We start from the raw sequence: 23,423 nt of genomic DNA on the forward strand, positions 1-23,423 counted from the left end.
CACACACACACAGTACTTATATATTATGGTACAGGGTATGCTTAACGTTGTGTCGCCATGGTGGCCATGGTCTGCATTTTCGTCCTAGCGTTGACACACTCATGAACAATATGGCACAAACTTTCCCCTTGTACAGATGATATGATCTGATCAAGTTCATCCCTTAATGCAGGGGTAGACATTACCCCTGCAATTCAAGAATTGTATTATCACTGGCCCCACCATTGTAACCACTGGCCCGGAGCATTCGTCCACCAAAAAAAAAATCGACTAATAATGAAGAAAATTTACACATTTGTTGCAATAGTAATTTATGCACTAACTACATTACTACTTGTATTACAACATTTGAATCATCAGTTCTTCCTCATTCTCCTCAATTGTTCATATTTGGTTTATTAAAATAATGATATTGTGGTCATTGTTAAAAAATGTCTGCTATTATGAGTATTATTATTTGTATAATGCACTTTCTGCCTTCCTGTCATTAGGAGTTAGAAATGTAATGGCTATGTAATTGATTGGATTAGAACCTTCATTATCCTAAACTGCTGGGACATTTCGCCAATACCTTTATATTGTCTACTCTTCACTTACTTGTCAGCATAGGTCGGCATTGATGTCCAGAGCCGACAGAAGACCTTGTTTATATTGGCATCATATCACGCGTCCTAAAACATGGAAGTAAGCTGCTGGTTCCCTCGACAAAAAGCAACGGGATTTCTCCACAGGGTTTTGGAAAATAGCATCTGTGGAAAACAAACCTGTTTGATAAATGCACGTTTTGTTCAGCCGGATAATCTCCACATGTCTACCCTATTTTTATAATGTTCGAATCATAAATCTAATCGATAGATTATAAAAGGGTTTTAGGACGCGTCACCACTCTATAGAAGCCAACTCCATCGATCAAGCTGGCTGAAACTTTCTCTCCCTCTTCTTCGCATACTCCCTTTCTTTTATTTGAAGATTGTTTTTTGCCCTGCTACCGCTGGTATTAAAAACATTTTTGGCAAATGGTTAGGTGGCGCGATAGTCTGTAGTGAAGGAGCGCGCTCCCGCTCACGGGAGCCTGCTCGCGCTGCGCTCCGCAGCAAACAGCTGTTTGCTTTTCCCCCAACAACGACAAGCGACTCACGGAACGCTATGTTGTAGCGTTGATAAACGAAAAAATGTAACTAAATTGCTAGTCAAAATACCAATACCACAGGACATTTTGTTTAAAGCAATATTTTTAGTGGCCCGAGCGGGCAAGTGGAAAGTACGTTATGCTGGCCCGGGGTATCTAAATAGTGCTTCCGGGCCAGCGGGCCATTTATAATGTCGAGTGTGAAGGTGCATTCCCATCCATCTCTTTCTGATTTCAACTTGTGCATTAAAAACCTGAGTGGAAACACAGACAATTAAGATAAATCTAAAATCTTGAAATATTACAAGAATAAAACCTTTTTTATGCTTAGTTACCACTTAGAGATGTACCGCCCCTTAGACTATCATGTTTAATGTGGTGGAGCGCTAGCCAATAGAAACATGAGTGTTACGTAGTGATGTCACTATGTTGCGGAACTTAACAAAGGAGTCCAATGGAGGCGTTTCAGGAAAGGAATTTAGCGTTTTCAGACCATTTACATGCACACAAAATGACATAACACACTACAGGAAAGGAAAAACCCCAAAATGCATGAAAGGGCTTCTTTAAGAAATTGCAAAACATTCGGATGGAAACCTTGCTTATAAAAAAGTTAAAGCAACCTTATACACACGCTCATGGAATATATACCTAAACACATACAAGGTTTAAAACGGAGGCAGTAGGGAGTTTGTGTGTGTGAGGGTGTGTGTGTGTTTTTGCTGTTCTCAGTTGAAGTCTCAGTGCCCAGAGGACGGTGCTTGCCTTCTATAATTACACCTGTCCGTTTTACGCCTCTGGCACCATCCTCTGCTAGAGCAATCTGCTTCCTCAGCCCCCTACGTGTGTGTGTGTGTGTGTGTGTGTGTGTGTGTGTGTGTGTGTGTGTGTGTGTGTGTGTGTGTGTGTGTGTGTGTGTGTGTGTGTGTGTGTGTGTGTGTGTGTGTGTGTGTGTGTGTGTGTGTGTGTGTGTGTGTGTGTGTGTGTGTGTGTGTGTGTGTGTGTGTGTGTGTGTGTGTGTGTGTGTGTGTGTGTGTGTGTGTGTGTGTTCACGCGCTGCCATATTCAGAATCTTTTGAATGTCGAGCCTCCTATTTGAAACCCATACACACAGCGACCACAGAGATGTGGTGTTTTTAAAAAGGTCTGCAGCATTATGTCATGTCTGGTCCGGTGTGAATGTGAAACCACACACCGCTCGCTACTGTTTATATCTGGGCCAGTCAAATATGTCGGGCACTGGGCATTCATCGACACCTCTTTTTCACTGACGGTGCTGTTTCTAAATACTGACCTTTGTTTGCCAGCCAATAATGAGTTCACGTTGGTCTCATTCAACTTTCTGGGGAAATGAAACAACAATGACTTTATTGTATTGCTTTGGAATTAATTTGCTTTGCCTTTGACAAAAAAAACACCTGTTTCAACTGCACCTTTGCTATAAGTAATATATTTTGTTCAGTTGTGTACACTTAACGTCATTAATATTTCCAAGAATTTCAAACTGTCACATAAATCACCGTCAGCATTTTTACGGTAAACTATTTAGATCTGGGTTGCTCTTAGCATGATGAAATCATTTTAGCCATCAGACGTCATCAGAGTAAACCATCTGAGCAAACATTAGGGTCCACTCGGCCAACATCCCCTCCTAGGATGCCAATTTCCCATGGAGCAATGTTGACGGAACCCTTGTTTTTTCCGTGTCTTATTTAGGGCCTCAAAACAAAGGTTTTCATGAATGGCTCTGCACAGAACACACATTGTATAGGTTACAACTCGGGGAAGCTCACCTACAAAAACACACATGGATACATTCAGGTCACTTAATCTAATCGTGCTTCTTAATGAGTACTTCCTAACTGCTAAGTCATTCCTGCTCTGTTAAGCCAAGAGGCTGGAAATGTCTCTATCTGATAATAATAATTGTGTGTGTGTGTGTGTGTGTGTGTGTGTGTGTGTGTGTGTGTGTGTGTGTGTGTGTGTGTGTGTGTGTGTGTGTGTGTGTGTGTGTGTGTGTGTGTGTGTGTGTGTGTGTGTGTTCTCACTCCCATCCCGTCACATTTTGACGGACGGTCAGGGCCCCTCCCCGTCGCTATATTACGTACAGGGTACCCCTTGCCCGTCAGGCTTCTACGGGCAGGGCGTCCCATAGACCTTCATTGCGGACAGCGGACCCCTTGACCGTCAGGCTTCTACGGGCAGGGCGTCCCATAGATAGATCTTCATAGACCACGTGATCAACAACAATGGCCGACCTTCGTGTTATTCTCGGTGGAAAATGCCTATTTTAAGGTTCATTTGGCCATTAAAATGCGTTTTGATGTCATTTTATGCGAGTAATGAGTTTGTATTTCTGATTATTTGTGCAGTACATGTACATGATGTTTAGTTTGCTAGTTATGACGAAGATTACTTCATGAATGTGTACACATGGTTGCTAACGTTTTTTTGGTGGAAATGTGTTTTTTCACAGCAAAGTCACCCTCTGTACTTGGACTTATTGGGAGAATCTAAAGGCAAGAACATCCCAAATATTCATTTAGGTCTTTATTTTAGACCTTTAGTGTTGCCGTCTGTGAGAAAATACATGGGGCTCAGAGCCTCGTATTTTTAAAATCTTTTTTTCCTTCTAATTTGTTATTCTTTTCAAAATAACACACTGTTATTTTCTCACCAATAACACACAATTATCTTTGCTTTTATTTATTGGTTTAATTCCATAATCTCTGGCTTTTTTGGCGTTCGTCAGGAACTGAATTTCAAAATAAAAATAACCGGAAACAGATGTAGGCATTTCGAGTGATTACCCAAGATCCTCAGCTACGCTGTTTTAGCCGCAATGCATGCTGGGATTTGGTGTTTATATTATATGAAATCCGGAAAACATTTTAAAATAATACTTAATTCCGAGTGCTCTTGCTTTTCTCTTTGAAAGTCATCACATAACGGCATTGTAATACACGGTTCGGCTGCATTAAATATTACAGATCTGCCGTAGTTCTTTATTTATAGCGCCCTGATGAGAAGACCTTTGGAAAAACTGAAGAAATGCCGCCGAAACTGAATACTTGACGTGGATCATAAATATATCAACAATTAAACAACATCTTCAATTTCTCTTCACACAATACGTCTCCTTGCAGTATCAACACTAATTCGGCTGACTTTTACATTTGATCTAATTCATAGATAGGTTATATTTACACCATAACGGTGCACAGCTGATATAAAAGGACTGTAGTTTTTAAAGATATTACTGATTTGAATTGGATTGAATTTTGAATGTAAGAATGTAAATACTGAGTCTGAAATAGTATAGCAATATGCTGTAAAATTATGTGAAAGCATGAATAAAACTACACATCTTCAGATGTTGTACATACATAAGTGTCCTACACTAATAATACAAAGTTATTATGGCTGTGTGTACCTTGTGTGCACCGCCTAGTGGTTAAAGCACGTTATTGAATTATTGTTTTTATGTGTTATATTTGATTAAAAAAATATGAAGAGTACATACTTTCATAGGGGGAAAGTAGAAGGTCTGTGATATAAATATAGAATATAAAAAATTAAGAAGATACTATCAGTGATCTCTACAATAAAACAGTTTAGTGCAGGATGTACAAAGATATTAATAGGAGGAGGTGCAAAACAGAAAAACGAATTAACCTTTATTTAAACATTAAATAACAGATTAAGGTCTTCTTTTAAATAAGAAAAAAACTTTGGGGGTATCTATCTACAGATAAATATTAAGCCTGACAAAGTACTTAACGTCTAATATATTGCTTTCCTGCAATGTTAACTATGTTGAAGCACTAATTTTAACTAATATTATACATATGGATTATATTCTTATGTAGATAGATAGAATAAGAAATGTGCAGAATATGACAGTTTAATGGTGGAGGTACACACATATTGATAGATGTCTTGTAATGCACTGTTGAGGAACCTGTGACCCAAGTTTTTCATTCATGCATAACTACACCGTAGTTGTGTATGATATGTCAATAAACCTTTGAAAATCTTGAAATCTTGAAAGGGATGTGCAAAATAGCCATAATATACAGTCTTTAATTAACTATTAGTAGAGAATAACGAGTAATGAATATACTTTATTACTCGTTTCCATTCATGTCAATTGCAGATACATGTTTAGTCTTCTCAAGTACCAACTATAAAATATCTCTCCTGATTGTTTGCACTTGACAATCACCTTACCTGAATTTTACTCAGGTGTAACTAAAGTCTGATTTAAGGGTTGTTTATATTTCACATCATTAATCAGAATCTTCAAAGTAACTCAAATAAGTGTAGTGGAGTAAAAATACCAGGTTAACCTCTGAATTGTAGTGGAGTAGAATTACAAAGTAGCAATGAGCTGTCATGTGGGTATATATTAATGCTATATATTAATGCTGCACATTATGGACAGCAATTTTCACCCATTTATTAATTCTATGTTTTACATTTGATAACACCACTGTGTTTAATACTGGCAACTTTTAATTGTGGGAAAAACGAAAACGTACAGTAGACACGTCCCATAGAACATTTTGCGAAACACAATAGTGTAGTGTGTAGTTCTGGGGGGGCGTTCGATTCCAGTTTTGGATTGTCTGGCGTGGTTTCGTTCCATTTCAAACAGCTGTTTGACGCTCGGCGTAACCTTGGCGCACTGCCACTCCAACATCCAATCCCAGAGCTTGAAGATTAATCACGGGGACTGTAGTCCTAAACGATAGCTGGGGATTATGGGTAGTGTAGTGTCTTCGGCCATCCTAAACTCAGAAATGTTGACAATCGCAATGATGCTCGAAATGTCCCTTATAGGCCTACGTCTGTTTCCGGTTATTTTTATTTTGAAATGCAGTTCCTGACGCCAAAAAAGCCCGAGATTATGGAATTAAACCAATAAATAAAAGCAAGGATAATTGTGTGTTATTGGTGAGAAAATAACAGTGTGTTATTTTGAAAAGAATAACAAATTAGAAGGAAAAAAAGATTTTAAAAATACGAGGCTCTGAGCCCCATGTATTTTCTCACAGACGGCAACACTAAAGGTCTACAATAAAGACCTAAATGAATATTTGGGATGTTCTTGCCTTTAGATTCTCCCAATAAGTCCAAGTACAGAGGGTGACTTTGCTGTGAAAAAACACATTTCCACCAAAAAAACTTTAGCAACCATGAATGTGTACACATTCATGAAGTAATCTTCGTCATAACTAGCAAACTAAACATCATGTACATGTACTGCACAAATAATCAGAAATAAAAACTCATTACTCGCATAAAATGACATCAAAACGCATTTTAATGGCCAAATGAACCTTAAAATAGGCATTTTCCACCGAGAATAACACGAAGGTCGGCCATTGTTGTTGATCACGTGGTCTATGAAGATCTATCTATGGGACGCCCTGCCCGTAGAAGCCTGATGGTCAAGGGGTCCGCTGTCCGCAATGAAGGTCTATGGGACGCCCTGCCCGTAGAAGCCTGACGGTCAAGGGGTACCCTGTACGTAATATAGCGACGGGGAGGGGCCCTGACCGTCCGTCAAAATGTGATGGGAGTGTGTGTGTGTGTGTGCACACGTGTGTGCTTCTTTCGTTACACATACATAGTTAGCTGACATAGCGTATCCACCATATGTTTTATGAGTACATTATTCAAATAACACTAGCCTTAGTGTTCACTCAAGAGCTTGTGCCTGTAGTGACGCTGTCGTTTTGAGTGTATGTGCATTAGTGCTACACCCTTCAGGTCCCAGATAAGAGCCCAGGGATCACCATTTGGTTGTGGTCTAAAACTATATTGTAAAATATAGTCATAAATTAAAAATAAATAGTTTTCCTTCCGGATGACAAAGAGTGTTACATAGAGTTTATAATTGATTTAGCACCAACACTCCTTCTTTAGTCACATGTTAGCAACTGCCATTAACAAACGTAAAAGTTGTACACATTCACAAGTGGGGTATTTACTGATATAACAAAACCTGAACATCTGAGATGCTTCTATTACCTTAGACCTTATTCCAGGCATCTAACCAAAAAGTATATTCTATTTTAAAAAGATGTTGACTCTGAGACGAAGTGACCGAAGTGCTAATATGTTAATGATAATAATGCTAAGTTCTAATATCATCTATGGGTTTTAGGACTCATTCCTTCACTACTCTATTGGCCTTTTAATTACTATTCATAATTATTTGACACTATTTCACCACATTGTTTCTCCTAAACACACACACACACACGCACGCACGCACGCACGCACGCACGCACGCACGCACGCACGCACGCACGCACGCACGCACGCACGCACGCACGCACGCACGCACGCACGCACGCACGCACGCACACACACACACACACACACACACACACACACACACACACACACACACACACACACACACACACACACACACACACACACACACACACACACACACACACACACACACACACACACACACACACACACACACTTGTCTATTTTGCATCCTTCATTGCAGACCCAGCTTCATGTGTTCTCTCTCTTCTGTTCCCCTGTAGGTGTTTAGCGGGAAGCGTCCAGACGGAGGAGACTTCCCCCAGCAGAGCCAGCCGGCCTCCTCCTTCCGTAAGCTGTCTCCCACCACCCCACTGGGCCTCGGGGAGGGAGTCCTATCCACACAGCCTGGTGATGGTGCTCCTATGGACGGGCAGCAGCAGGCTCTGACCTGCCTCATCCCGGAGAAGGATCTGACGCTGTTCGAGAAGCTGGGCGACGGCTCCTTTGGAGTAGTGAAGAGAGGAGAGTGGCTGACGCCTGCGGGGAAGGTGGTGAGGAGATTTAAATAGTTCACTCATTAAGTATAAAGAAACTCCTGTTTGTTGATGGGGTTAATTAAGGATCTGGGGCATGGTACACTGGTATAGTTATTTTACATAATGCTTGTTAGCATTTTGTGCTAATGTGAGAATACAAAAAAGCAGGCAAATCAATCTGTGTACTCAAACTGTCTGAGTGAATTTTGTTTATAAATGCTTCTGCCCAAGCCTTATAAATGAATACTTTTTAAAACACTTTTGTTGGACGAGGAATAATTACAATAAACTAACAAACTTTTAAGATTAAGGGACATTTTATGCCACTGATCTAATGAAAATATAATGCCCTTTCAATTAGTTATTAAAGGTGGGGTAGGTACATTTTATAAACCGGCTCGAGATACACTTTTTGTTATATTCCATGGAATGCGCTTAACATCTCGATAGTAATGAATATCTTAAGTGCTTTGACAAAAAATCCATATAAAAATGTCATCTGTGGAAGCCGTAGCACTGTAAAAAGCACGACCAATCATTTGAGCCTACCTGCCTGTCAGCCTTCCATCTGTGCACAAACTTATCTCGTGCCCTCATTGGTCATGTGCGCGTTTGTGTGTGTTGGAGGAGGGGCTCTGTAAGGAAGTGGCAGATTTTTTCCGGCTGTGTATTTTCAAATTCTAGCGCACTCGAACTGGTTTCTCCAAAATTACCTACCCCACCTTTAACTTCCTAATTATTTAAAATATTCATAAAATAAAACCACGCAACAGCAAATTCAATGTTGTTGACATTCTTATGTAAAATGTTTTTCAGTAAAAAATAATCACGTTCACTTCTATATACAGTACAGTATCATACTGAAGAGGATTAGGGCCACATTAATTTTTTTTTGTAAGGATTTGAAAAAAAAATGTTTTTTTTTTGTTCTGAGAAAAAAGTCAGAATTCTGACGTTAATATCACAATTCTGACTTTTTTCTCCGAATTCTTACTTTAATCTCAGAATTCTGACTTTTTCTCAGAAGAAAAAAAAAATGTTGGGAGAAAAAAAATTCTGTCATAATTCTGACTTTTTTCTCCCAAAAAAATTATGTATTTTTGTTCTGAGGAAAAAGTCAGAATTCTGAGATTAAAGTTAGTGAGTTTTTTCTCAGAACAAAAAAAAACCGTTTTCTTTTCAAATCCTCCCAAAAAAAAAACTCATGTGGCCCTAATCCTCTTCCGTAGTATCATGCTACAGTATAAGTAAAACAACGTAAACGTAATCATATTTATTTGCATATAATGTCCAATATTATTATTATTCAATAATAATTGGCATGAAGGGCCTAGGTTTTTCATGATAAAAACATGTGGGGAAAAGGTTGATTATTTGGAATCTAACTAAATGTTGGTCCTTGTCTCCAGCTGAACGTAGCTGTGAAGTGTCTGAAGACAGACGTGCTCACCCAGCCCGACGCTCTGGAGGACTTCATCTGCGAGGTCAACGCCATGCACTCCCTGGACCACCAGAACCTCATCCGCCTCTACGGTGTGGTGCTCACACACCCAATGAAGATGGTAGTGGACCCACAGAAACACACACCCAAAGGGACCCAGGGAAGAAGGGAGACAGGAAGGGTGGGGAGCAAGTGGGCCGAGGACCAAAATAAAGGGCTGACATTTCAAGGCTTTTTTTAGTCATTTCCTGTTGCTTTTATTTTTTTTCCGTTTTCTTGGCCAATATTTGTTTCTTCTCTTTTGTACGTTGTAGCACTTACAATAGTTGTTTGCTTATTGATAGCTAATGTTTTTACTCCCTCCTTTAGTCTTCTATCTATTTCTAGTCACCATCATCCATTCCTGATTACTTTTGCATTTCACTCCCACGTGGCTCTTTTCACCCAAAATGCCTCTCCTCCTCTGTTTGTCCCCCAGGTGACGGAGCTGGCTCCTCTGGGCTCTCTGCTAGAGCGCCTGCGGTGTGTCCGTCCACAGGGCCCGGTGTTGATCCACACTCTGTGTCAGTATGCCGTACAGGTGGCCTGTGGAATGGCCTACCTAGAGCAGAGGAGGTTCATCCATAGGGACCTGGCTGCAAGGTATGAGCAACTTCAAACGTGTGGTCGTGTATTTTGTTATCGCGTTTTAGTAATTTAAAGGCAGTGCTGTAGCATAAAGCCTGTCAAATCATCAAGTCTGTCGTGGGTCGGGCGGAATGTTGTGATTTACTTTCAATTAACGTTTGTTCAATTTTTACCTCCTGAGAACATAAGGTCTTCATTTAATGTTCGGAATCTTTAAAACTCTATTCAGAACTAAGATACATTGCATATTAGAGCTGCATTCACATGATAGGGGGTAAAATGGCCGAGCACCACGAGTAAGACTTGCGTTCCTATTGTTTAGCGGGGCTCAGATATGCTCAGATATGTCCCGACATATCTGAGCGGTTGTCCAATCACAACAGAGCTGGCCAGCTAACCAATCAGAGCAGACTGTGCTCTGGTTTCAGACAGAGGGTGAAAAGAGGTGCTGCAGCACAGGCAGTATGAGAAAAAGCTTTTTGAACATTAAAGCATGGAGACATGTTTAAGTAGAGTCACAAAATACAAATATGAACCTGATTATGAGCATAATCGAGCCCTTTTATATATTTGTGCTCCTGAACGTTAAAAACTTATTTTTCAACAGCGTGTTTTTCCCATTCTCTATGAAACAGATGTTTCTTTCAGGGATTTTGTACTCCTATGTTTAATTATTTATATTGCCTCTCCTTCCCCACCCAGAGATTTACAGACTATTACAGGGAGACTTGGCCCACCAGTATATGAGTCAGAGGTTGGCGGGCTGGACTATGTGGTTTTAGCTCTTGGTCTTGCCCAAATGAGTAACTTTCACCTAACTGTTGACAACACATAGATGCTTGAGAATAATCATAACGATGGGGAAAAATAAGTCATTTTCACAGTTAGGGCTGTGATAAAATTATAATGACTGCCCACAGCTATTTTGCAAAACACTAAGTGGATTTCTCAAGCTTTGGTCTTAAAAACAGGACTTTTTTGAAGTTAAGTTATAACCTACAACACAGTTCATTGTATTCCTAATAAATCTTAGGTTTATTTATTGCCTTCATAAATAACCTGAAGTAGGTCCTTATTTTTTTAGGGCTATTTTCACAACAGAAAACTACTCACACTTTGGACAACATGTTAACTGTACTGTAACTGTCATGGACTACATTTTATTTGACTGAATTACATTCTGACTCTGGATCGGATTGACTGTAAACAAAATGATCTGTTTTTGTCTCTGCCTGCGAGGGCTGTGACCATTCCGCATTACCAGTATGGGATTTAAATGTTCAGTTTTTCAGTCAAAATGTGTTAAGAATGTTGCCTTTGCCGACCATACATACAACATAATTGTAATTTTAAATTGCAGTTACAATATTATGCTATAACATAACTCTCTCTTTCAGGAACATCCTGCTGGCCTCGGCTCACAGAGTGAAGATCGGAGACTTCGGCCTGATGAGGGCGCTGCCCAACAACGATGAGCACTACGTCATGCAGGAGCATCGCAAGGTCCCCTTCGCATGGTGGGTGGATTGAGAGAGCAGCACAAAAACCAAAGCTGAACTTGGATGCATTTCATGCACGGACATGAGAGGGTTTAGGGAGGGAGTCAGATTTTATTGCAGACATCTTCCACAGAAAAATCAGATCGGTCACGGCTGCATTCCAGCCATTCTGATAGTTCTTATTTGAAAGGTTTCCTTTTGCAAACTTCTACATTGATCAAGACATCTCAGTTGTTGCTGTCTTCATTCATATAGATCAGAGTGGCCCAAACTGTTTTCCCTTTTGGGCTAAAACGTAAGTTATTGTATTCCATTATATGTTTGATGCAAAAATAATACCAGGATTCTAAGTAATATTAGTTGAAATGCGTGTGCCTCTGTTTCTGCCTCTCTATTTTATTCATACCTACCTTAGGCTAAAATGACTTGTTTTGAAGGAGTGACTTTCTTCTTCGATTATGAAAGATGTTAATAATAAGGGATCCTACAATCTGAGAGTACATTTCTATCCAAACAAATATGAAGCCGGGGCTTGGTACCCCATGCGAAGGACCCGGGTTCGAATCCGGCTTGGAACAATTTGTTGCATGTCATCCCCTATGCCTCCTTGGTCTCCCAAAAAACCTAAAAAATAAAACAGCTTAAACTGTGATTTATATTATCATTTTTAAAACGTTGTATTTTTAAAAGTATAACAAAATATGGCAAGATTATTTTGGTACAAAGGCTACATTTTCCAAATACAGAGCTTATTTTGTTAAATGTGAAAGTAGCTACATTAAATAACTGTAAAATATTCTCTGTCTAAAGTGACAATATGTTCAGACATGTACGGTTCAAGTTTAAAACAAAAACTCCGTCCTGCTGCAGGTGCGCCCCAGAGAGTCTGAAGACCAGAACGTTCTCCCACGCCACAGACACCTGGATGTTTGGAGTCACTCTCTGGGAGATGTTCACACACGGCCAGGAGCCCTGGCTGGGCCTCAACGGAAGCCAGGTGAACATTCACACAATCATTATTTTTCCGAAAGATACAGTAGTTATACAAAAACATCTTAAAGCTATTGTAACATAAGCAGACACAAACAAATTGTAACATTTATTCACATCTACAATGTCTTCTTTTGTTTTTCTTCTGCATTGTCAAAAACAAACAACCCCAGATCCTGCACAAGATTGATAAAGAAGGTGAACGCCTCCCGAAGCCTGAAGACTGTCCGCAGGACATCTATCACGTGGTGCTGCAGTGCTGGGCTCAGAAACCAGACGACAGACCCACCTTTGTGGCCCTGCGCGAGTTCCTGCTGCAGGTACGACAGCTGTCATGTTTGTCCCTTAAGAAGTATATATAGCCACTTTCAGCCACTAAGCAAAGGACACTTGAGGATAACCCTCCAGTGCAGAGGCCACTTTTCCCTCAGCAGTCATATTTGCAGGACTGGAGTTGTAGCTCCACCTAGTGGAGTCACTGCAGAGTTCATACTATCATCCCCTCAGCTGGTAGGATTATGAAAACCAGCTGCATTATGGCCCACTCATAAATGTGGCCTGTGCTAAAATGTCTAATGTTACTCATATGGGTTTTATGTGTTTTTCAGACCATGCCAACAGACATGTGTGCTCTGCAGGACTTTGACGAGCCTGAAAAACTCCACATCCAGATAAATGATGTCATCACCATCATAGAGGGGAGGTGGGTGTTAATTCTCGTAAAAGTTTTTTTTGAAAAGAATGTTCTTACAAATGTGTACTTTAACCTTACATACTGACCTGCCAACATCAATACTGATACATACTGTTAAAAGGAAAAATGCATCTCTTTTCACTAAATAATAACAGAAATCTTATTTAGTGCTGACTTATAAAAAGGTGTTCAATGGCTATTAAACCAAATTATTTAATTGTTAATTGCGCACCCTACACACGGTTCCGTCGCGTGCTTCAACGGAGATGCTTCCCATTAACGTTGAATGGGGTGACGTCACTCTTTGCCGAACTGCATTGTGGTTCCGTTGCGTCGCTTTGGCTCCGTTGCTCGCGCTGAAAGTTGAAAAAAGTTCAACTTTTCAAGCGTCGACGGAAGCGCCAGCCAATCAAATCATATGCTTGTGTGTACGGGGCGGGAGATTAATGTGATTGGTTGTTGGTCGTGAGCCAGACACGCCCAGCGGCAAGCTTCAATGCGACGAAACCGTGTGTACGATACGTTAGTGATGCAACGATAAGTCAATCCACATTCTTTTTTATAAATTAGTCTCAGTAGTTTTAAATGCAAAAATGGCAGAAATGCTGTTTTTAGGCTCTCGAATATTGAGATTATTAGTTGTATTATCCTATTTAATATTATCATATTAAAAGTTATATATTTGGGTTTTGGACTGATCAAACAAAAAATTCAAAGACATAACCTGAATGGACAATCTTTTTATATTTTCTGACAATATTCCTTAATTTATTATCTTTTAATTCAAATAATTGTTAGCTGCATAGTCCAGTAGAATATCTGTATTGTCAATTACTGTCCATGTTTCAACCTCATTACCTCTGTCTTTCAGAGCAGAGAACTACTGGTGGCGAGGTCAAAACAAGCGCACCCTGAAGCTGGGACCGTTCCCCAGAAACGTGGTGACGTCAGTCGCGGGTCTGTCAGCGCACGACATCAGCCGGCCCCTCAAGAACAGCTTCATCCACACGGGACACGGAGACAGCAACCCTCACCACTGCTGGGGCTTCCCCGACAGGATAGACGAGTACGATCCGGCTTCTTTACTTTCACTGTTATCTTAAATGTTTCACATGGTCTAAATCAGTGGCTCTCAACTGGTGGGTCGTGACCCAAAAGTGGGTCGCGGATCCGTTAATTTTTTTTTTTTTTTTGGGAAAAAAGTCTAACTTTTATTTTGTAGGCCCGATTTTCTAACGCTGTGCATGCAGTAGGCGTTGGACTGGAAGTACCGGAGACCATAAACAGTTTTGAAAACTTCAGATCAGACATACTGTAGGAACCTTTTTCTCCCACAAAAGTACCTGCTCTCTAGCAGGGACAGAAAAGGGGGTAAAAAAGGTTCTGATTAACACATTTTTGTTCCGGCTCTTTTTGGTGTGAACGCGACATTTCGGAACTATATCGGAACTAAAGTGGGAAAAGTACTGCGGCGTGAACGCGCCTCATGGGTACAACTTCAGATATTTCAGATACTTCACTTTAATTAATATTGTATGCTGAAAAGCGTATATATTACAGCACGATTTTTTGTTGAATAGATTTGAGTGCTTCAACATTTCGGGTCGCGATTTATTGACAAAGGAAAAAGTGGGTCCCGAGGCCTGACCAGTTGAGAACCACTGCTCTAAATGTCTCTTAACACTTTCTAAATATCCATCATAATTTTGACCCATGTTGAAAGTTGGTGGTAAAAGTCTATTTAGATTTTAATGATTTGTAATTATACACTTTAACCAATAGATGCAGTAGCACAATGTTATACATGTCCAACGTTTTGCAACTTGACACCAACAAGGTAGAATCAGTACCAAATTGGTACTGATTCTACCTTGCAATTAATTGGACAAATATGGCAATCTGACCTGCCGAACGCAATGAAACTCTATCTTTTCAGAACAACCGTCGAGCCCATTGTCACCTGGGCCCTCAATACTTGACTCCATCATAGTCATCTCTATACCAACCTCATTTGCACGGTATTAAATCTACCCTGGACGAATAACCCACAGATATATGGCCTCGTGCCATGTCTCAGTAAGCGCCTGATTTAACGGCCACTGTTTACGCGCCAAACTCATTTCAGATCTTATCCCATTGAAGCCAACCAGAAAAGGAAGACAATAGTGCGAGGTCTCTAGATTTATATCGCACAATGATGATGATTAGCATCACTATAAATTAGGGCTGTCAAACGATTACAATTTTTAATCAGATTAATCACAGTTTAACAATTAATTAATCATGATTAATCACCATTCGAACTATGTCCAAAATATGCCATTTATTTATGTATATTGTTGTGGGAATGGAAAGATAAACGAAAGAAGGCGGATATATCCATTTAACATACAGTATCTATGTTTATTATAACATTTTTCTGCGTGTCAAAATGAAAGACAACCCACACACCAATCAATCATCAAACCGTGGGGTCTTAATTCATTACCTGTTGATTTCTATCAACGGGGAGTACTTCAGGAAAGTCGATGGAGGGGGGGGGGGGGGGGGCTAGTGGAGTACTTCGTGACCACAGAGTGTGAACGTTGTGATCAGCTGTTTTAGCGCAGTTCTCCAGTGAAGGGGGGAGTCTCCCTCCGCAGCCGGTTGGCGTAGTTTTGGCACAGTTCCGTTGTACAGACCGACGTTAACAGCAGCCCTGTCTGTGCACACGGAGACCGACTCTGTCGTCCGGTGATCGAACCGCCTTCTGGAAAAGCTTCACAAGTACGTCGGTACGCAAATGCGCTTTGTGACACAAGTGACGGTACGCATTTCAGATTAAGCACATAACCTGCATACCAGTTATGTGCACCCCTGTACTCAGGGCCGCCTTAATGCACGGGCTGACCTGGGCTGAAGCCCAGGGGCCTACGGAGATCAGGGGCCTCTCATGAGTCAATACAAAAGTAAAAAAAAAAATGTAAATAAAAAAAAAAAAGTTTTTTATTTCGGATGTTTTTAAAAAACATTTAAATAAACAAAGTCTTGGCTTTCAGAATATGAAACTTTTATTTCCAAAATCACACGATAAATACATTTTTGAAGCTTGTAAAGGGGAGATGACAGCTCTCACTCTGCTGTTCCGCAGCGCAGCCCCCCCTCCCTCCGCTGACATTATGAATGCAAGGCGTTTAGTAATCATAGATAACACGGCAAGGTCCGTTACAGTTTGTTTTCATCTGGTTTCAAATAAACAAAGTCTTGGCTTTCAGAATATTAAACTTGTTTCGGCAAATTCAGATGATAAATACAGCTTTGAAGCTTCGGCATAATTACAAGCGGAGAACGGAGTAACTTGACGTCACAGCAGGCAGAACAACAGCCGGGGTTTCTCCTGAGGGTTTTCCCCGGGAAACAAACACAACACACACAAACGCAAACACACACACACACACACACACACACACACACACACACACACACACACACACACACACACACACACACACACACACACACACACACACACACACACACACACACACACACACACACACATACACTCGTGAGCTTCCCCCAGACCAGTAATCCAAACGAAAATATCTTCCCTCCGTAGTATTTTGATCATTTGCTCCGCTAATCAATCAGATCGATGGATTCTAGAGATGACTCCGTAACAGTCAGTGGGCACCACTGAACAGCCAATCAGAATGAGAATATGTTTCACATGTGACTTATTCAAATTGTGAGTAATTGAGTGACGGATGAAGGTTGTTTAGGAGAAAAAGTTTGAGAAGAAAAAGTTTGAGAGTGGCGCTCTGGAAAAGGAAATTGTTGAGGGAAAAGGAGTTTGGAGACAAGCAGCTGTTACAAAACATGCAGAAGCTTCCAGGTGATTTTAAACCTGTAGGCCCGGATGAGGAGGAAGGACAGATGAGTTCTGTACCGAGCGGCAGCGGTGCCGGCCGCGGGGCCTCGGAGCCAAGTAGGCCGTCTGGTTCTGATAGCGATGGAGTAGCGGGAGAGGAAAAACAGACAGGAGGGAGGGAGGGGAGGAGATGGAGAGGACGACGAGGACTTGCTACGTGGAGGGGAGCCAACGGCAACCAGACAGATACATGAGGGAGGCCCGATACTCACTGATCTGGAGGAGAGGACCAGGCGCGCGTAGAGCAGAGTGGAGAAGTGCGATCACAGAGCCTGCCGAGGCTATACATGACTTTGATTTGTTGTTTAAATAGGGGGCCTACACAACCTATCAGCCCCAGGGCCTGATGGCAGGTTAAGGCGGGCCTGCCTGTACTACGGCAAAAGTATTCTCCGTCGGGACTTCCTGCAACAACACCACGCCGTTATCAAAGATGTTCTATTGAGAAGACGATCACTACGTGACAAAAGTTTTCAAAACCGTGGCTACTGAAATCAATCTTACTAACTGCTGTCTGTGCAATTTACTCCACGAGAGTTGGCAGACTTTATTTTGCTTACTTTAACATCATTTTTCATGGTGGGGCTAAGCCATTTCTTGGTATGGGTGTAGCCTACCCCAGCCATACCCTGGCGCTGCCGCTGGTGGCAGGTATGGGGCGGGCCATCCTGCACATGCGTTAAATGCGTTAAATATTTTAACGCAATTAATTCAAAAAATTAATTACCGCCGTTAACGCGATAATTTTGACAGCACTACCATAAATCCAACTGCTGTGATTAAATCTGTCCGTCTTCCCTTCAGTTTGTACCTCGGTAATCCCATGGACCCTCCAGATGTTCTCGGTGTGGACCCCAATGCTCGGCCCTTAAATCTGCCAGGACGAGCAAAAAGTGAGTAGAAGAGCTCTGATTAAAGACGTGCACCACGCCATAATGATCACCATTTGAAATATATATCTTACCAAGGATAAACCATTGCCTTATGTCTTCAAAAACATAAAAACACTGATCATCATCACCTCAAACTAATTCTGTAACTCATGAAAACAAATCTCAACAGCATGAAGACACAATTATTTCAGATACATTTCATTGTTGTCTGGTGCTAATACCTATATTGTTTATCATTATTCCACTGCGCAGCTGGTACTCGATTCTGATTGGTCAATTTAGACAATCCCCTTTTCTCTATAATGACCAGGTCGCTGCTCATTGTCCCTTTCATACAATGATCAGATTCCTCATTAAAACATTGCGGTTCCATTTTTGTCTTTGGAAAATAGCCCCAGCTTGCTTTTCATTTTTCTTACCACTTGCTGGCAAACTTTCATATCCAATCTGACGTATGCTTCCTGCTTTATTTCCTAACCTTTCTATCTTTGCTGCTTCTTTTTTCTTTTATTTCTCCTTCTCGGCGGCACTATTCACTTTTATTCTTCCAGAGGACCCTCCCCTCCGCCCTCCCCAGCCAGCCGTGATACTCAAGAGTAAGTCTGGTTTCTCTCAGCAGCTCCTCACCCATTGCTCCTGCCCTCTCTGTTCCCTCCTTGCTCCACTCCTCAAAGGTACATCCCATATGTATTTGTGCCTGTTTGTGCAGTGCTTCCGTCAGCTACTTTTATTTCCCTTCTTACCATCATCTTCCCGCCTCTGTTTCCCCTCTAACAGGTGTGCAGTGTGCACAACATGACTAACTTTCAACCAGGAAACTTTTTTGGAGTGGAGTGTGTCTTGTGTTTTGTGCCGTTTCGGGATTTTATCACTTTCTACATTTTCTCAGCAACTAAACTAACATATTGTGTGTTCCTGTCTCCAGAGCCTTGCTACGATGCAGTAAACGACGAAGAGGATCTGACTTCAGCAGGACTAAAGAGATTATCGCTTTGGAAAACCGGTTCCATCAAAGGCTTAAAACTGAAACCCGCTGCGTGGGTCTCCGCTTCCAAACAGGGGGGCGGCCGGACTTCAGGCTCAGGCCACACCCCGAACAGCGAGGTGTCGCTCATTGACTTTGGGGAAGAGTTCCCCACACCCTCGCCCTCCCCCTCACCTGTGGTTGAAATCCAGATTCCTTCACTGGCGAAGCTACTTTTGGGAGCAGAGAACCTCCTGGACCGAACGCCGCCTCAGAGTCCGTCTAAGTCCTTGCCTCGCCCCCTTCACCCTACACCTGTAGTGGACTGGGATGCCCGGCCCTTACCTCCACCCCCGGCATATGACGATGTAGCCCAAGACGAAGACGATATGGAGGTACGGTAGGGGGTGACGCAGCACATTTTACATTATGCAAAAAATGGTTTATCTCCGGTTCTAATCTGTAAAGAACGTTTTAAATATACTTTCTCCCCTAAGGTGAGCTCCATCAACAGCTCGGAGCAGCAGCAGGAGGAGGAGCAGAGCGGTGACCCAGATGAGAGTCAGAAGGTGGATGGTGAGGGTCTTGCCTCCAGGGGTCCGGACAGATCAGGCTTTGAGGACAACCTCTTCCTCCCCAGCGGGCAGAGCCAGGTCCTGTCCTCCTCCTTCTCGCAGTCAGCAGAGATCTTCCAAGAGCTCCAGCAGGAGTGCATGAGGAGGCTGAACGTCCCGACAGGAAATACTACACGCTCAAACTTGCCGTCGTGGACCCAGGAGGGACACCAGCAGAGTATCGCTTCCTCCAACGAGGACAGACCCCAGATCCCCCCACGTGTCCCCATTCCCCCTCGCCCCATTAAGAGGGGCGACTACACCTCTCCTCGCTGGTCACGTGATCTCTCCCTGTCACCGACGCCGGCTGACATCACTGAGGAGGTTTTAGGCTCCACCCAGGAGCGCCCTCCTCAGATTCCTCCCAGGGACCCTTTGTCCCAGCCGGGCTCAAGGACCCCCAGCCCCATGGGCCTGGTGGTGGGCTCCCCTCAGCAGAGAATCTACTCTGCGAGCCCCACCACCATGCCAGCTCCCATATCCTCCTCCTCTGCACACACATACGGCTCCTACCTCTCCTCCTCTCCAGGTAAACTCATGCCCACCACTCACAGCTTCGCCTCGGATCCTAAATATGCCGCACCCAAAGTGATCCAGGCGCAGGGGAAGGATGCCAGCAAGGGCCCCTGTATCCTCCCCATAGTGCGTGACGGACGTAAAGTCAGCAATACACACTATTACCTTCTACCAGAGAGGCCCCCGTACCTCGACCGCTACGACCGCTTCTTCAGGGAGGCGGAGAGCTTGCCTGCCAGCGGCGTGGAAGAGAGACATGCACGACAGGCTAACACGGCCACTGTGAGACCAATGGTGGTCAGCAGCCAGGGACAGGGGCTCGTCCTGCCAGGCGAGCTGAAGACTAATTTCTCCTCCAACAACAACAGCAATCTGGGGGGCTCGCGGTCAGGGATGAAGACATCAGTCAGTCTCCCTCGCGTGTGTACAGAGGGGCTGACAGCAGCGGTGGTCCCCACGGCTTCCTGTATCAGGACAGACGGAGGAGGGAACTCAGCCGACAGGGTCAAAATGGTAAGGTCAGACATAAATAAATGTTTTTAATTTAGTAAGGGCAAAGGATACACATATAGGACACAACAGAATTCAACAGAAAAATCCTAAAGAAATATATATTCAAAAACATAATAGGTGATTGGATCCCTTCGGTAATTACAAATAAATATGTAGACATCCACCCAAGAACCAAAAACACACATATTTAAAATTCCATATGATCACACTCTTTATTCAAGCTCATGTTGTCCCTTGTAATGTTGTCTTATGTTATGTAATGGTTAGTGCTATACATTTCCCCCTAAAAGGTGTCTTTGGATGTGTTTTTAAAAAACCTAAAAGTGAGATTAGAGATATTTGGATGTCTTTTGAAACCTCTCACTTGGAATGCATAATTAATGGTTATTTATTGCTTCACTAATTAAAGTGCTCAGCTCAGTCACTTTCTGCCTCATGATAGATAGTTTAGCCACATTAAAGTTTTAAAGTACAGCTCTTAAACTAGATAGCCATCAGTTATTGGTTTCCCATCACTAGTATGAGAGAGTAATTCTCCCTTATTACAAGACAAAATACGAGGGCAATGTTCAGGGTCATTCAGTAGGATTTACTTTAATTGTAATGTAATAGAGTGCAGTGCCTAGAAGTGATTTTGTACTGTATGTATACATCTTTTCTCTGTTTGATCGAAACATTTAGCTATTTACAATATTAAAGGGGCCCTATTATGCTTTTTGTTTTCCCTTTCCTGTAGTGTGTTATAAAGGTTTTTGTGCATCACTATGTAACACTTAGACATTGTACAGTACGTGATAGGCTAAGGAGCGACTCATCTCTAAGCGGTTGACCCATCACAGCAGAGCAAGCCAGCTAACCAACCAGAGCAGACTGGGCTCAGAGCTTTTTACTTATTAAAGTACAACAAAAAAAAACTTTAAGTCCCATCACAATGAAAAGAGCACACAAATCTTTAGCTTCTGATGCTGGTGTTCTTTGAGGAAAAAGGCCATATCAATCTTAGCTGTGAATTGAATTTAAAAACCAAGTAACAAGTTTGATCGGTTTCTTTTGCCGGCCAATTGATGCTGACACTAATTGAACTGGAGTCAGAATCACTGCGAACACCAGAGGCTGTTCATCGATCAAGCACTTGTCACTTGGTAGTGGATAGTGAGATAGATGCGCTGTGGATGAGGGGTCGAATCTACTCCATACTGCAGAAGAGTTCAATGCCAGAAGTAGAAATGAACTCTGCATTCACTTTAGATAACATAATCAGGAGAACATCATGAACAAATGGGGTATTGTTGAAAAAGCCTCATCAATCTGCCAGTGGATCTTATCATCCCTTCAGGTGAATCTTATAGTAAACAAATGCGTTTGGATACATTCCTAATGAAGGCAACAAGAAAGCATATTTTTAAGAAAAACAATATTGTGTGTATGCCCTCTGGGATGTATTTGAAGAGACACTCTGAGATCTTGAATATGGATGAAGTCCAGCTACTGTACGTGCTTGCTGGGCATTTATTTAACATTTGCACAAAGAAAACTTTCGACAAATCGCATTATTCTCAAAAAGTTAGAAAGGCCAACTGTTTCAACTTATTAAACCGTTCGAGGACTTTCTGCCTCCTGCCTGTCTCCTGCCCGTCATATCTCGACAGGGGAGGTTACAGTTTATGAGATACAATAAGGTCATTCCAGGACTCAAATCATCACAGCTGCCTCCCTGGGAAATAAAATACATTATTGGAACCATAATATTCATTCTGGGCCTTAGTACTGACGACCAGGTTGAACCCTGTCAATCTTACATAAAGATAACAGCAAGAGTAAGGAAAACAAAAATACAAAAGAAGGATATTTATGTTGTAGAGTCGTCCATGTACTGAAGCAAGACCATGTATGTGTTCCTATGCCAGATTTGTAACTGTAAATAAATGGATCTCAACAATAAGACCCGGTCATGAATGTTACAATTTCCATCAAGTGATGAAGAAATTATAAATCAGAGCGAGGGGAGTGTGTATGAGTGTATTTGGATGTTGCCTACACTGTTGACGTTGTGTGATTCAGGTGCAGGATGCAGTTCACGGTGTCACGATAGAGGAGTGCCAAGCCGCCCCTCCAGAACCACAACTGGAATGTCCAGAAAGCTGTGCATTATCTCAAGGTGAGGGCATTCAATAGCAGAGTATGAACATTCTTAATGCACTATGCAGGTCACTAAAACCCTTCCTACATCTGCTGTTCATACTGGGCTTCTGTAGTTTTGATACTATAGCTAGCTTAACTGAAAACACTGATTCTTTTTAAAGACTAAGCCAAAGCCTTTTCAGCTTGCAAGGAAGCTAAAGCTAACGGTATTTGAAGGTTCACTTATATCTGCTTTATTATCACTTTCTAAACTAATGTAATAGTAGCTAAAGCAGTTTAGCTGTTGAGCTAAAAGTGCAAAGGTTAGCTAGCTAATGGTATTTAAAGTGCACTTGTATCTGCTGCAGTATCACTGTTTAAACTAATTAAACAGTAGCTAAAGCAGTTTAGCTAAAAGTACAAGAGTTAGCTAGCTAATGGTATTTAAATGTCACTTATATCCACTGTAGTATCACTGTGTTAACTAATGTAACACTTCTAAAGCTGTTTAGCTGTTGAGCTAAAACTACAAAAGTTAGCTAGCTAATGGTATTTAAAGTTCACTTATATCTGCTGTAGTATCACTGTTTAAACTAATGTAACAGTATCTAAAGCTGTTTTGCTGTCCAGCTAACGCTAATTAAGTTAGCTAGCTTAAATTATTTGAAAGATCTGTCTTGAAAAG

The 23,423-nt window shown here is 41.8% G+C and overlaps 1 protein-coding gene across 1 annotated transcript in view; it reads left to right on the top strand.

Moving 5' to 3' along the window:
- Window positions 1-23,423, top strand: part of LOC117462119 (activated CDC42 kinase 1-like) — a 38,494-nt gene that overhangs the window by 9,804 nt on the left and 5,267 nt on the right. Inside the window, 13 exon segments of the mRNA XM_034104192.2 lie at window positions 7,702-7,971; window positions 9,366-9,518; window positions 9,876-10,039; window positions 11,422-11,541; window positions 12,394-12,520; window positions 12,687-12,833; window positions 13,122-13,216; window positions 14,079-14,273; window positions 17,922-18,010; window positions 18,936-19,369; window positions 19,472-20,617; window positions 22,679-22,726; window positions 22,728-22,775. Coding sequence (XP_033960083.1) covers window positions 7,702-7,971; window positions 9,366-9,518; window positions 9,876-10,039; window positions 11,422-11,541; window positions 12,394-12,520; window positions 12,687-12,833; window positions 13,122-13,216; window positions 14,079-14,273; window positions 17,922-18,010; window positions 18,936-19,369; window positions 19,472-20,617; window positions 22,679-22,726; window positions 22,728-22,775 — 3,036 coding nt within the window.

Source organism: Pseudochaenichthys georgianus, chromosome 17, assembly GCF_902827115.2.
Source record: "Pseudochaenichthys georgianus chromosome 17, fPseGeo1.2, whole genome shotgun sequence".
In the NCBI taxonomy this organism is placed as follows: Eukaryota; Metazoa; Chordata; class Actinopteri; order Perciformes; family Channichthyidae; genus Pseudochaenichthys; species Pseudochaenichthys georgianus.